Source organism: Zophobas morio, unplaced genomic scaffold (genome assembly GCF_036711695.1).
Source record: "Zophobas morio isolate AGI-343-1 ecotype UQ-CSIRO unplaced genomic scaffold, CSIRO_AGI_Zmor_V1 ptg000040l, whole genome shotgun sequence".
Taxonomy (NCBI): Eukaryota; Metazoa; Arthropoda; class Insecta; order Coleoptera; family Tenebrionidae; genus Zophobas; species Zophobas morio.
In genome coordinates, this window is record NW_026972145.1 from 1,134,706 (window position 1) to 1,150,997 (window position 16,292).

Genomic DNA, 16,292 nt, shown 5'->3' on the forward strand with positions numbered 1-16,292 from the left:
AGATCGAGAAGTCGAAAAATCGAAAGATTGAGGGTTGGAAGTGGCTAAAAATCGAAAAATGGGAAAATTCAAAATTGAACAATTGTTTTTTTATTTTTTGATACCACAATATTTCGTTTTTTCATTACGTTTATTTTTTTCAATTTTCCCATTTTTTAATGATTCGGTTTCATAATGTTTTGTTTTTGCAACTTTAATTTTTTCAATTTTCAATTTCTGCAATTGCGAATTTTTCAATTTTTCGTTTCTTCTGCTGTTCGATTTGCAGTTTTTCACTTTTTGGGTACTAGAATTTTTTATTTTTATTTTGCTCAATTTTTAATTTTTCTCGATTTTTTATATCGGAATTTTTCGTTTTTCTTTGGTTTAATTCTTCAAACTTTCGTTCTTTGATGTTTCAGTTCACCGATTCTGTAATTTTTCGTCTCTGATTTTCGATCTGCAATTTTTCGTTTCGGTTATTCATTTTCTTTATTCTTACAATTTTTAGAGTTTTCGATTTTATAAAGTTTTGTTTTTTCAATTTCAATTTTTTCAATTTTAAAATTAAAAATTGAAAAATTTCCAAATCGAAAAATTGGAGAAAGGAACAATTAAAACATGTAAATTCTAAAAAATCGAATATTTGTAAAAAATAAAGAAAATAAACGGAGACAAAAAATTTAAAAATAGAAAAGTTAAAAATGAAAACTCGAAGAGTTCTATGTCGTAAATTTGAAGGAACAAAAAAAATCCAAGTCGAAAAATTAATGAAATCGAAATTGAAAAAACAAAACTTTATAAAATTGGAAACTCGAATAATCGAAAAGACGAATAATCAAAAAACTGAGAAATCCAGAAATGGAGATCGAAAAATTAAAAAAACACGAAATCGAGTCATCAAAAAATCGATAAGTCGAGAAGTGGAAAAATCGAAAAATTGAGATATGGAAACAGCTAAGGAATTGAAACATCAGCAAAACAAAAAGTCAAAAAACTGAAAAATGTAAGATTTAAAAAGTCGCAAAATCGAGTAAAAAAAATTAAAAAAACAAAGTCGAAAAACTTAAAAATTTAAAAATCCAAATACATATTGAAAATTCCAAAACTTGTATATTGAAAAATTGAGAAATCGAGAAATCCCAATGAGGAAAAATCCAAAAATTCTAAAAATTAAAAAAATCGAATAATTGAGAAATCGAAAAATCGAAAAATTTAGAAACGCCAAAAGTTGAAAATTGAAAAATCGAAAAATTTAAATACATAAATCCGAAAACGGCGACGTTAAAAAATTGGAAAATCGCAAAATCGAAACATCAAAAGATCGAGAAGTCGAAAAATCGAAAGATTGAGAGTTGGAAGTGGCTAAAAATCGAAAAATGGGAAAATTCAAAATTGAACAATTTTTTTTAAATATTTTGATACCACAATATTTCGTTTTTTCATTACGTTTATTTTTTTCAATTTTTCCATTTTTTAATGATTCGGTTTCATAATTTTTTGTTTTTGCAACTTTAATTTTTTCAATTTTCAATTTCTGCAATTGCGAATTTTTCAATTTTTCGTTTCTTCTGCTGTTCGATTTGCAGTTTTTCACTTTTTGGGTACTAGAATTTTTTATTTTTATTTTGCTCAATTTTTAATTTTTCTCGATTTTTTATATCGGAATTTTTCGTTTTTCTTTGGTTTAATTCTTCAAACTTTCGTTCTTTGATGTTTCAGTTCACCGATTCTGTAATTTTTCGTCTCTGATTTTCGATCTGCAATTTTTCGTTTCGGTTATTCATTTTCTTTATTCTTACAATTTTTAGAGTTTTCGATTTTATAAAGTTTTGTTTTTTCGATTTCAATTTTTTCAATTTTAACATTAAAAATTGAAAAATTTCCAAATCGAAAAATTGGAGAAAGGAAAAATTCAAAAATATAAATTCTAAACACTAAAAAATCGAATATTTGTAAAAAATAAAGAAAATAAACGGAAACAAAAAATTGAAAAATAGAAAAGTTAAAAATGAAAACTCGAAGAGTTCTATGTCGTAAATTTGAAGGAACAAAAAAAATCCAAATCGAAAAATTAAGGAAACCGAATTGGAAAAAACAAAACTTTATAAAATTGGAAACTCGAATAATCGAAAAGACGAATAATCAAAAAACTGAGAAATCCTGAAATGGAGATCGAAAAATTAAAAAAACACGAAATCTAGTCATTAAAAAATCGATAAGTCGAGAAGTCGAAAAATCGAAAAATTGAGATATGGAAACAGCTAAGGAATTGAAACATCAACAAACCGAAAAGTCAAAAAACTGAAAAATGTAAGATTTAAAAAGTCGCAAAATCGAGTAAAAAAAAATAAAAAAACAAAGTCGAAAAATTAAAAAATTTAAAAATCGAAATATATATTGAAAAATCCCAAAACTTGGATATTGAAAAATTGAGAAATCGAGAAATCCCAATGAGGAAAAATCCAAAAATTCCAAAAATTAAAAAAATCGAATAATTGAGAAATCGAAAAATCGAAAATTTAGAAACGCCAAAAGTTGAAAATTGAAAAATCGAAAAATTTAAATACATAAATCCCAAAACGGCGACGTTAAAAAATTGGAAAATCGCAAAATCGAAACATCAAAAGATCGAGAAGTCGAAAAATCGAAAGATTGAGAGTTGGAAGTGGCTAAAAATCGAAAAATGGGAAAATTCAAAATTGAACAATTTTTTTTAAATATTTTGATACCACAATATTTCGTTTTTTCATTACGTTTATTTTTTTCAATTTTTCCATTTTTTAATGATTCGGTTTCATAATTTTTTGTTTTTGCAACTTTAATTTTTTCAATTTTCAATTTCTGCAATTGCGAATTTTTCAATTTTTCGTTTCTTCTGCTGTTCGATTTGCAGTTTTTCACTTTTTGGGTACTAGAATTTTTTATTTTTATTTTGCTCAATTTTTAATTTTTCTCGATTTTTTATATCGGAATTTTTCGTTTTTCTTTGGTTTAATTCTTCAAACTTTCGTTCTTTGATGTTTCAGTTCACCGATTCTGTAATTTTTCGTCTCCGATTTTAGATCTGCAGTTTTTCGTTTCGGTTATTCATTTTCTTTATTCTTACAATTTTTAGAATTTTCGATTTTATAAAGTTTTGTTTTTTCGATTTCAATTTTTTCAATTTTAACATTAAAAATTGAAAAATTTCCAAATCGAAAAATTGGAGAAAGGAAAAATTCAAAAATATAAATTCTAAACACAAAAAAATCGAATATTTGTAAAAAATAAAGAAAATAAACGGAGACAAAAAATTGAAAAATAGAAAAGTTAAAAATGAACACTCGAAGAGTTCTATGTCGTAAATTTGAAGGAACAAAAAAAATCCAAATCGAAAAATTAAGGAAATCGAAATTGGAGAAACAAAACTTTATAAAATTGGAAACTCGAATAATCGAAGAGACGAATAATCAAAAAACTGAGAATCCAGAAATGGAAATCGAAAAATTAAAAAAACACGAAATCGAAACAAAAAAAATTGAAAATTGAAAAATCGAAAAACGAGGAAGCAAAAAATCGAAAGATTGGGAAATCGATACAACAAAAAAATCCAAATTTAAAATTTAAAATTTGAAAAAATTGAAAATTTAAAAAACCGAGGAATCAAAACATCAACAAATCGAAAAGTCAAAAAACTAAAAATGTAAGATTTAAAAAGTGGCAATATTTTGAAAAATCGAGTAATATAAAATAAAAAAAAACAAAGTCGAAAAATCTAAAAATTTAAAAATCGAAATATATATTGAAAAATTCCAAAACTTAGACATTGAAAAATTGAGAATTCGAGAAATCCCAAAGATGAAAAATCGAAAACTCGAAAAATTACAAAATCGATTAATTGAGAAATCGAAAAATCCAAAAATTTAGAAACGCCAAAAGTTAAAAATTGAAAAATCGAAAAATTTAAATACATAAAACCCAAAACGGAGGCGCTGAAAAATTTGAATATCGAAAAATCGAAAAGATGAATTATCGAAGAACTGAGAAATCGGGAAATCGAAATCGAAAAATTGAAAAATCGCTAAATCGAAAATCAACAGATCGAGAAGTCGAAAAATCGAAAAATTGAGAAATGAAAGTAGCTAAAAATCGAAAAATGGGAAAATTCAAAATTGAAAAATTTTTTTAGAATTTTTTGATATTACAATATTTAATTTTTTCATTACATTTAATTTTTTCAATTTTTCCATTTTTTAATATTATTTCGATTTCATAATTGGTTTTTGCAACTTTAATTTTTTCAATTTTCAATTCCTGCAATTTCGAATTTTTCAAATTTTCGTTTCCTCAGCTGTTCGATTTGCAGTTTTTCACTTTTTCGGTACTACAATTTTTTATTTTTATTTTTCTCAATTTTTAAATTTTCTCGATTTTAGATGGGAATTTTTCGTTTTTCTTTGGTTTAATTCTTCAAACTTTCGTTCTTTGATCTTTCAGTTCACTGATTCTTTAATTTTTCGTCTGTGATTTTCGATCTGCAATTTTTCGTTTCGGTTATTCATTTTCTTTATTCTTACAATTTTTAGAATTTTCGATTTTATAAAGTTTTGTTTTTTCGATTTCAATTTCCAAATCGAAAAATTGGAGAAAGGAAAAATTCAAAAATATAAGTTCTAATCATTAAAAAATCGAATATTTGCAAAAAATAAAGAAAATAAACGGCAACGAAAAATTGCAAAATGAAAAATTGAAAAATAGAAAAGTTAAAAATGAAAACTCGAAGAGTTCTATGTCATAAATTTGAAGGAACAAAAATAATCTGAATCGAAAAAGTAAGGAAATCGAAATTGAAAAAACAAAACTTTATAAAACTGGAAACTTCAATAATAATCAAAAAACTGAGAAATCTGGAAATGGAAATCGAAAAATTGAGATATCGAAACACGAGAAACCAAAAAATCGAAAGATTGGGAAATCGATAAAACAAAAAAGTCAAAAATATAAAATTTAAAATTTCGAAAAATTGAGAATTTAAAAAATCGAGGAATCCAACCATCAACAAATCGAAAAGTCAAAAAACTCAAAAATGTGAGATTTAAAAAGTCGCAATACTTTGAAAATTCGAGTAACAAAAAATAAAAAAACACAAAGTCGAAAAATTTAAAAATTCAAAAATCGAAATACGTATTGAAAAATCCCAAAAGTTAGACATTGAAAAATTGAATAATCGAGAAATTCCAAAGACGAAAAATCGAAAAGTCGAAAAGTTAAAAAATCGATTAATTGAGAAATCGAAAAATCAAAAAATTCAGAAACGCCCAAAGTTGAAAATTGAAAACTGAAAAATTTGAATACATAAATCCCAAAATGTTGGAAAATTGGAAAATTGAAAAATCGAAAAGATAAATTATCGAAAATCTGAGAAATCGTGAAATCGAAATCGAAAAGTTGAAAAATTTCCAAATGGAAAAATTGGAGAAAGAAAAAATTCAAAAATATAAATTCTAAACACCAAAAAATCGAATATTTGTAAAAAAATTTAAGAAAATAAACGGAAACGAAAAATTGCTAATTGAAAACTTGAAAAATAGAAAAGTTAAAAATTAAAACTCGAAGAGTTCTATGCCGTAAATTTCAAGGAACAAATATAATCCAAATCGAAAAATTAAGGAAATCGAAACTAAAAAAACAAAACTTTATAAAATTGGACACTCGGGTAATCGAAAAAACGAATAATAAAAAAACTAAGAAATCGAGAAATGGAAATCGAAAATTTGAAAAAACACGAATCGAAACATCAAATGATCGAGAAATCGAAAATTCGAAAAATTAAGATATCGAAATAGCTAAAGATCGAAAAATAGGAAAATTCAAATTTGAAAAATTTAAACTTAAAAAATCCGATAAATCGAAAATTGAAAAATCGAAAAACGAGAAAGCAAAAAATCGATACAACAAAAAAGTGGAAAATCTAACATTTAAAATTTCGAAAATTGAAAATTTAAAAATCGAGGATTCAGGACATCAACAAATCGAAAAGTCAAAAAACTCAAAAATGTAAGATTTAAAAAGTCGCAATACTTTGAAAAATCGAGTAATAAAAAATAAAAAAAAACATAGTCGAAAGATCTAAAAATTCAAAAATAGAAATATATGTTGAGGAATCCCAAAACTTAAACATTGTAAAATTGAATAATCGACAAAACCCAAAGACTAAAAATCGAGAAGTCGAAAAATCGAAAAATTGAGAAATGGAAGTGGCTAAAAATCGAAAAATGGGCTAATTCAAAATTGAAAAATTTGGACTATACCTATAAACCGAAAAAGTGAAAAACTCAAAAATTAATTCTGAAAGATTGAAAAACCGGAAAATCTAAAAACGAGAAGGCAAAAAATTGAAAGATTGAGAACTCGAAACATCAAAAAGCGAAAATCTAAAATTTAAAAATTCAAAAAATTGAAAATTTAAAAAATCGAGCAATCAAAACATCAACAAATGGAAAAAAGATAGGGAGAAAAAAGTAAAATCACACCATTACAAGGTTCATTACAGTAGAAAAAACAATTTCCCTTTAAATTTATTCTTCCGTTATTTATTTTGTCAGTCCTCCGGTTTTAAACACCTGCGTTCCGGTAACACACCACGTAAGAAAATCAATCTTGTGGTAGCATCAAGAGGGCCGTTTCTCTGCAGCAACCCCTTTAATTGACAAGTTGAAATTATCCCCTTTGCGTGTACATTAGGAATGAGCAACGTCCATTATTTAAGGGGGTTTAGTACGCGTTATAATTACGCGATGCAGGGCCGGAATCGGGACGATTTATGGCCGGGAAAATCCTGCCGAAAAAGAGTCATTAAGCGGATTACGCGGATGTGTTTGCTTTTTTGGGGGTAGTAACGTGGGTGTTTGTGGCGATTGCGAGATAGGTGGGAAAGGTCAAGGGCTATTTATGACTTTAATTCGTGTATTATTTACGATGGATAGTTTAGGGTTTTGTGAAAGAAAATTATAGGGTGGTGTACTCGACTACTCTGATCTGGCATATCGGAGCGATTGACCACTGATGTTTTAGTGTTATTATTTTATTAAGGTGTGGCCTAATAAAATTGTTGTTAGCATTGATCTTAGCAGCCAAGATCAAGCCAAGAAATTGTTGATCATTTGAATCCCCCGTTTTTTTCCGTAATCCGACCTATTTTTTTTATTTCCGTTCCTATTTTTAGCAGTCCTGCAACCCAGTAACCAAATCCCCTAATAAATTATCAAATTATCATACATCCCGGACATTTATAGCCCGTCTAGCCTCACAGTTGGCAGCCTTTCAATACAACCCTGTTGAACAGCTCCATTCCGCCCCCGAACGCATCGCGATAATCTCACCCCCCCAAACCTTTTCGAAACTATGCACCGCTCCATTTTCGCCCTATTGATCAGTGCGCACTATTCACCTAATTGCATCTCATCGAATCGATAACCGCCGCCAAGTGGCGGCACGACTTGGCCGCCCCCCGTGCACGTATGTACACACGTGTCGGCGGCCCGCCATCAATCAAGCGCGCGTTTTTCATTAATCTAAGCGCGCCGCCTACCATAACCGCTTAATTGAGCGCGTTCGGAAATTCCGTGCGGCGACGGCGGCGTCGCGACGCGCGTCCTCGCATCCCAAGACGCACCAAGAGGACGCCACATCAGTTGTTCATCCGGATTTTCGGGGAATGTGCAGCTTTTCGGCGCGCGGTTGGTACGCCTGTTTTCGAAGATGTACTATTTCATGACCGGTGTGGTGCACAACTGCGAACAGATACTCAGGTAATTCCCCGCTTTGACGGGCTTTTTGCGCTCTTGACAGTTTTTCTTTTACGAGTCGGGGATGATTTCCCATGTCGGAGGGTAATTCTGGAGGAAATTTTATTATTGCGCGATGAGGAACGTAAGAGGCAATATTTGGGGAGGAGGGGGTGGGGGGCGTAATTGGGTCGGGGATGATGGAGAGGGTTTGGGGGGTTGTGTGGGATTTATTGTTACACTGTGTATATGTTTGTTTGAGTTATGGGGATAGGGTCAGGTATCAATGGGCAATAATTCATCACAATAACCCTTCCATATTGATTTTGTTCCAGAATTATTCGGGAACGGTTGTGGTGAACTTTGAGTTGTGTTGTAGGGTTGGTAAACAAAGGTTAGATGGGGGCTGTTTTTTTACGTTTTGACAAAAAAATGTCAAGTTTACTATTTTCGGATAAAAAATTTCCCCGTTTTAATCTTTTCAAATTTGGAAATTCAAAAATTCCGGCTACGTGTTTCTAGAATTTTGGAATTTCGTTGATATATTTTTTTAAATTGGATATGTGAGAATTCAGGGTGAAAGTGAACATCGTGAATTTCAGATTCCAAAAATATTGGGTTCGGATTCAGATAGTTTAAATTTTGGAATTTACACCTGAAAACGTAATATATTAAATTTACAAAGTTTAAGAATTTAGTGTTGAAATAATTAGAAATAGTGACCCAAGCCTTGAAATTTGAAAATTCGGAATTTTTTCATATTTCGAAATTCAAAAATTCTGGTTGCGGTAACTCCGTACTGCGAATTCCAAATAATCAGAGTTGTACTTAACTTTCGGGTTGAAAATTGTAAAATCCATACCCGAATTCCAGAATAGTTAAAATATTGCCTTGACAAAATCTCAAAATTCAGGTTTTCTATTTACGTGTTTCTAGAATTTTGGAATTCGTTGATATATTTTTTCAAATTGGATATGTGAGAATTTAAGAAATTCGGGGTGAAAGTGAAAATCGTGAATTTCAAATTTCAAAAATTTGGGTTCGAGTTCAGTTAGTCTAAATTTTGGAATTTACACCTGAAAATGTAATATATTAAATTTAAAAAGTTTAAGAATTTAGTGTTGAAATAATTAGAAATAGTGACCCAAGTTTTAGGAATTCTTATTGTACGAATTAAAAAATAGGATTTTATTTAATACCATTTTTCATTTTAAACCTTGAAATTTGAAAACTCAGAATTTTTTCATATTTGCAAATTCAAAAATTCTGATTGCGGCAAGTCCGAACTGTGAATCCGAAATAATCAGATTTATAGCTTTTGTATTGAAAACTGTAAAATCCACACCGCAATTCCAGAATACTTAAAATATTGCCTTGGCAAATTCAGGTTTTCCATTTACGAATTTTTGAATTCGTTGCTATATTTTTGAAATTGGATATGTAAGAATTTAGGAACTTCAGGGTGAATTTCAGATTCCAAAAATTTTGAGTTCAATTAGTTTAAATTTTGGAATTTACACCTGAAAATGTAATATAGTAAATTTAGTATGTTTAAGAATTTAGTATTGGAATAACTAGAAATATTGACCCAAGTTTTAGGAATTCTTATTGGACAACTTAAAAATGAGGACTTAATACTTACTACTTAATAGTTACTTATTTTAAACCTTGAAATCTGAAAATTCAGACTCGAAAATTCTGGTTCCGGTAACTGTCAACTATGAATTCAAAATAATCAGATTTGCCAATTTTGGATTGAAGATTTTAAAATCCATGTCCGAATTGCAGAACAGTTTCTAGAATCTTGGAATTCGTCAATATATTTTTTTACATTGGATATTTGAGAATTTATTAATTTTAGATTGAAAATGAGGGTCCTGAATTTCAAATTCGAGAAATTTTGAATTTTGACGTTTTGACAAGGCAATATTTTAATTATTTGGTAGACCGAATAATTCAGCTTCAGCTTCACCACAATTGAGAGGGGGTGGGTGGGCGGGGCTTATATTTTGTCCATTTTTTCTTAATATAGGAAATCTTCTTTTGGCAACAAGAAACTGATAACATGTTTAACTATCCTGAGCTGAAAAAAACTCTGTATATTAAAAAAAAAAAAAAAATTAAGCCCCACCCACCCGCCCCAATCTCAATTGTGATGAGTTTTTCATTCCTAATCAGACCGAAGGGCGGAGTTTAATTGAAAAATCCTCATTTCTGAATAAGAAATTATCATATGGAATATGTTTTTACATCAATATAACTCTACAAAATTATATGATTCAAAAAACATGTTTTATATGTCAATTTCTTGTAAAGAAATGGGGATTTTGCAAACTAAACTCCGCCCTTCAGCTCACGATGAATAAAATATTTATCACAATCGAGAAGGGGTGGGTGGGCGGGGCTTATATTTTGTCTAATTTTTCTTAATATACGAGGTCATTTTTTGCTAACACGAAACTGAAAACATGTTTAACTTTCCTGTGCTGAAAAAGAAGTCTGTATATTACAAAAAAAAATTAAGCCCCACCCACCCGCCCATCTCTCATTTGTGATGAGTTTTTCATTCCTAATTAGACCGAAGGACGGAGTTTAATTACAAAATCCGTATTTCTTTACTAAAAAATTATCATATGAAATATATTTCTATTTTTATTTAATAATACCTACTTGAGATTTTAAACCTTGAAATCTGAAAATTCGGAATTAATTATGGATTGAAAATTTTAAAATCCATGCCCGAATTGCAGAATTGTTTCTAGAATTTTGGAATTCATCCATATATTTTTGCACTAGATATTTGAGAATTTATTAATTTCAGATTGAAAATGAGGGTCGTGAATTTCAGATTCGTGAAATTTTATATTCGGTTTTTATTAGCTTGAGGTTTACAATTTAGACCAGAAAATGTCATGAAATTTAGAATGTTTAAGATTTTAGTTTTGAAATAATCAGAAATTGTGGCCAAGCTTTCATATGATAATTTCTTGTAGAGAAATGAGGATTTTGCAGCTAAACTCCGCCCTTCTGTCTGATTAGGAATGAAAAACTCATCACAATTGAGAGATGGGCGGGTGGGTGGGGCTTAATTTTTGTGTGTTTTTTTTAATATATAGACTTTTCTTTCAACAACAGGAAAGTTAAACATGTTTTCAGTTTCTTGTTGGGAAAAGAAGACTTCATATATTAAGAAAAAATGGACAAAATATAAGCCCCGCCCACCCACCCCTTCTCAATTTTGACGAATGTTTTATTCATCATGAGCTGAAGGGCGGAGTTTAGTCTGCAAAATCTTCATTTTTCTACAAGACATTGCCATATGAAATACGTTTTTTAAAGGGTAGAATTTTGTAGAGAAATATTGATGTAAAAACATATTTCATATGATAATTTCCTGCAAAAAAATAAGGATTTTGCAGTTAAATTCCGCCCTTCGGTCTGATTAGGAATGAAAAATTTTCTCGACAATATCAAGAAATTTAGAGTTCCTGAGTTGAAAATTAAATTAAATTCAATATCGGTTTTTGAAATTTTCACAAAAACTTTCGGGTTCATTGAGTCGAAAATTTTAGTTAAGTAGGTGTAAAAAGTTGGAGTTTGTAAGAGAAAGTTTTAAAACCATTATAGTAATATTTTGGAGTTTTGAATTAATAATGACATAAGAAATCAAGGAGTCGAAATTTATATCGATAAATACAACTAACAACTCTTGAAATCTGTCAAAATTTTTTAAGTTAATTAAGCGAAAACATTATAGCAAGTAGAAATTTCAAAATAAGAAGTCGAATTTTCAAAAAAATGTAATTTACATTTCTGGGCAATGACAGACAATTTACCACTAAATCGAAAATTATGTCAAAGTTTCGAAGTAATGAACACAATTTTTGAACTAATAAATAAAAATTTTGAGGTGAGTGATTTAAACGAAACCAAGATTTCGCTATAACAGGAAGAAATTTCGCATTAAAAAGTAGAAAATAAAGTAATTATTTTAACTTTAAGGCAATTAATAGAATTTTGATTTAAACAATGGATAAATTTTGAATAAATTTATAGACAAGCAACATGACTGTCGAACTTAGTAAAAATTTTGATTTAATTATATCAAAACTTCGTGATAACAAGTAAAAATTTCAAATTAAGAAGCCGAAAGTTTAAGATAAAAAAATCAAAATTGCTACACAAAAAGAGAATTTACCGATAAATCGAAACTTATGTTGAAATTTCGAGATCATGAACACAATTTTTAGAACGAATAAGTGAAAATTTTGAGAAAAGTAAATAAAAATAACCAAAATAACCTTCGGATTATTGTTGAAGTCGAAAACTGTGCCTCTTTTTAAAATAATCAATCGAAGTTTCGACTTAATTGAGTTGAAATTTTTAATAAATTATGAAAAAAAAAATTGGAGACGAGGAAATTTTGAAATAATTAAACTACAACTTCGAAGTTATGAAAATTTTCGAATCAATCAAGTCAAAATTACGAAATGAGAAACTTGGAATTAATAAGTGCAAAATGATGGCAATTTTTCAAATGACTAATAGAGTTTTGAGTCATCACGTCAAAAACTCGTGATAACAAGTAAAAATTTCGAATTGACAAAATAAATAAGTTTTTGGAGCAATAAGTGAAAAAATTTGAGAAAAATAAATAAAAAGAAACCAAAACTCCAAATTTAAAATATTTACCGAATTTTCAAGTTAATTGAGTGGACTTTTTTAATTCATTGTTTTAAAAAATTAATACATGTTAAATTAATTCTGTCACCACTAAGAAATAATTTGCCAATAAGTCGAAATTTAGAGATCAACAGCAGAAATTTTTGAAATCGGACCAAATTTTGATTCACTTAACATTAAGTTAAAACCTCGGGAAAACAATGAAAAATTTTGAAATAAGAAGTCAAAATTCTGAATTTATTAAATTAAAATGTCTACACGATGTGAATAATCGAAATAAATTGAAATTTACTGCTAGATTTGAAGAAAATAAATACAATTCTTGAATCAAGTAAGTCAAAATTTTGAGATAAGTAACTGAAATGAAGCCGAAATTTCGCAAAAATAACAAGAAATTTTGAATTTATGAGTGGAAACTTAAATAACGGTTTTCGAAATAATCTTTAGAACTCTACAGTTAATTATGTAAAAATTTGTAGGTTATAAGAGGAAATTTTGAAATGATTAAACGAAAATTTCGATTCAGTTAATTACGACAAAAGAGATAATAAACCAAGAAATCAAAATTTCTATAGAAATTTGGAAACAACTAACAACTTTTGAAATCAGTCAAAATTTTGAGTTAATGAAGTCAAAATTTCTACACAAAAAACGTTAATAAATCGAAATTTATGTCGAAGTTTCGAGAGAATGAACAAGTTTTTGGACCAAATAGTGAACATTTTGAGAAAGTGAACAAGAAGAAACCAAAATTCCACAACAATAAAAAGGACCTTCGAAGTAAACAATTTTTGAATTAAGTAAGTCAAAATTTTGATATATTTAAGTGAAAGAAATTATTCTAAAATTTCGGAAGAATAACAAGCAATTTCGAATTTGTGAGTTGAAAATTAAATATTGGTTTTCGAAATAATCAGTAGACATTCGACTTTCGACTAATTGACTTAAAAATTTTAGTTATAATCTGGAGGCCGCATGAGGAAATTTTGAAAGCATTAAACCAAAATTTTGAAATAATGAAAATATAATCTGACTCGAACCATGTAAAATCACACATATGGATTATCGTAAAAAAATCGTTTTGGCTAAAACCACCACAAAAAAACTCTGTCGTGAATTTTCGGGTTGTTCCGCGCCGCCGACCCCACGTCCGAGGTATAAATTCCAGAAAGTTGTAACTGCCCCGACATAAAAAGTTTAGTCGCGAGATTTATAGATCACAAACCCTGATTTAGTATTTCCCGTGGATTTAGGATCTGTGTCCCACCATGTACAATGTACATGTTTGACTTCCAGAAAAGTACCCGGCATCAATTCATATAATAACCCTTAAATATTGATTTTGTCCCAGAATCATTCGGGAACTGTGAACTTTCGACCGTATTGTAGTGTGGGTACACAAAGGTTACGCCGTGTACAATTGACTTTTTGTGGCGCTGGAAGATAAAAACGATTTTTATTATAAAACTGAAAAAATTTGTTTAAACAAGTGCGTGATTGCGTGGTTCGGAATCTGGGTCACGGAGATTGTAGGCCACGAACTATAACTAAACTGAAAAAAATTACAATCTTAGTTAAAAAAAAAAAAAAAAATGTAGGGCGAAATTACACGATTCGGAGTCGTAATTAGCAGCTAATAATAGTGACACTGATCCTCCATTAATCACCCCAAGAAGAATTCCCGTCTGGGAAATACCGGGTTATTAAAAGAGATGTGACCCTGCTGAAATTCCCGGGTGTTTAAAAGTTGCTGAAAACCACGTTTCAGCTGGATTTAATATTCAATCAATGTTTTCGTTCAAACCACGTTTCCATCTAGTAACTTTTAGTTTGTTAGTCAGTTATAACAATTTTATTGACACTTCTGTGCGAAAGCCTGACTTGAATAAGCTTTACAAAACAAAACAAAAAAAAATGAAATAAAATAAAACTAACTTTTATACACTTTGTAGAAATAATGTTATTTCAGTATCACTTTATAACTCTACAGCGTGAAGTGCATCTTCTCACTCTCCACTTTAACCTATATTTACGCAAGTTCGTATCGAGTTCCTTCCCTCCTTTATATTAGATATTATTTTTAGATCAATCTTTTCGAGCTTGGGTGCGACAAGTGCATTATCTAGTTCCTTTATCTCCTGAAGGAAAATTCCGAAATAATCCGGTCGCTTAGGGTCGAGTTGGCGGCGATACAAAATCGAACATATCTCAATTCGATATACAGCTGTTCCAAATTTCAGACAAATTGCTTCATTCGAACTACACTCCATAATTAAATATAATTTCCTTCTAAAAGCCTCTCAAAGTAATAGAACCGCTTGATTAATTCCTACCCATCATTTCCTCTGACAAAAGTCGACCACTAAACGACTTCCTTCCACCCCTTTTTTCCCCGAGGAATCAATCACCTTCCCCCATCTAATCCCCTTTACATAAAAAGCACGAAACTCGAACACGAAAAGAAAACAACGACGACCTTCCCAATTAATGAAATCAAAATAAACACCCCTCCGAAACAACAGAGGGAATCGAGGCCTGTGTGTGTTGGAATTAGGGAAAATTGAAAATATCGAGAGGAAATATGTGGCTGAAAGCTGTATGATTTATTTTTCCATTTTCGGCGGAAATTAGGTTTGACACGGACCGCGGAACTTCGGTTCGATTTGTAGCGTTTAAGTTGAGTTGAGGGTGGAGGGCGTGTTTTGGTGGATTTGGGGTGCTGGATTTGTTGGGATAGTTGGTGGTTGAGGGTGGATATTTCCGGTGGTTGTTGGTTTTGTCTACAGGTGGACCGAAGTACCATAAGATAAAAAAATGTCTAAGTTGGCTGTGAACAAAAAACCGCGTTCAAGACAAAAAGGCAAAATGAAGCCCCGCCCACCCGCCCTATCTCAATTGTGATGATTTTTTCTATTCGTCGTGAGCCGAGGGGGAGGAGCCTAATTGCAAAATCCATAATTCCTTACAAAAATTTACCATTTTAAACGTGTTTTAATTTCTAAGAATAAATAAATCATCACAATTGAGATGGGGTGGGTGGGCGGGGTTTATATTTCGTTTTTTTTTCTTAATGTATATAGTGTTCTTTGAAAAACACGATACTCAAAAATATGTTTTTAATTTCTTGGAAATAAATAAGTATTTTGCCCCCTTGGTTCGCGGCGAATAAAAAAAAATCATGACAATTGATATAGAGCGGGTGGGCGGGCTTATATTTTCATCATCTCGAAATTTTGATTTAAATTTAAATATCTTTCGATTGTCGCGAAATTTTTGTTTCGTTTGAATTTAAAATTTTTAATTATCAGTTCAAAATTTTGAAATAAATTACGATTTACTGGTAAATTATACTCTAATTAAATCAAAATGTATTAATTTGAATTAATTATGAATATTGAATTTAATTTAATTCTCAACTCACTAATTCGTCATTTTTTGTTATTGTCACTTATATCAAAATGTTCAGTCACTCAATTCAAAAATTGTATTTATAACCTTAACCTCAGTATAAATTTTAATGTAATTAGTTTAATTTTAATTTTAGTGTAAGAGATTTGACTTAATTAAATCTAAATTTTGACCGAATTAAAAAAAATTTGTGAGTTTTTGAAGTAATGAAGTCAAAATTTTGACCGACTTCAAAAATTATGTTGGTTATATATAAATTTCGAATTATTGGTTAATTATCTCTTACTGGGGCCACAATTGTTTCGAAGTCAACGCTATTTTTGACTTAAATAATTCGAAAATTACTCTATTTTCGACTCATCAATTCAAAAATTTTTCCAATTGTCGGGAAATTTTGATTTCATTTAAATCGCTTATCTCAAAATTTGTATTTGTTAGTCCAAAGGTTGGACT

General features: G+C 29.5%; 1 protein-coding gene across 6 annotated transcripts in view; it reads left to right on the forward strand.

Moving 5' to 3' along the window:
• LOC135140472 (synaptotagmin-7) overlaps positions 1 to 16,292 on the forward strand; it is a 905,289-nt gene that overhangs the window by 680,465 nt on the left and 208,532 nt on the right. Inside the window, exon 1 of one of the 6 annotated variants that reach the window (XM_064071040.1) lies at positions 7,678 to 7,772. The exons of the other annotated variants lie outside the window; for them this stretch is intronic. Coding sequence (XP_063927110.1) covers positions 7,723 to 7,772 — 50 coding nt within the window. The 5' untranslated portion in view covers positions 7,678 to 7,722. Of the gene's footprint in view, positions 1 to 7,677; positions 7,773 to 16,292 lie in introns of those variants that run through there. 6 annotated transcript variants of the gene reach the window in all.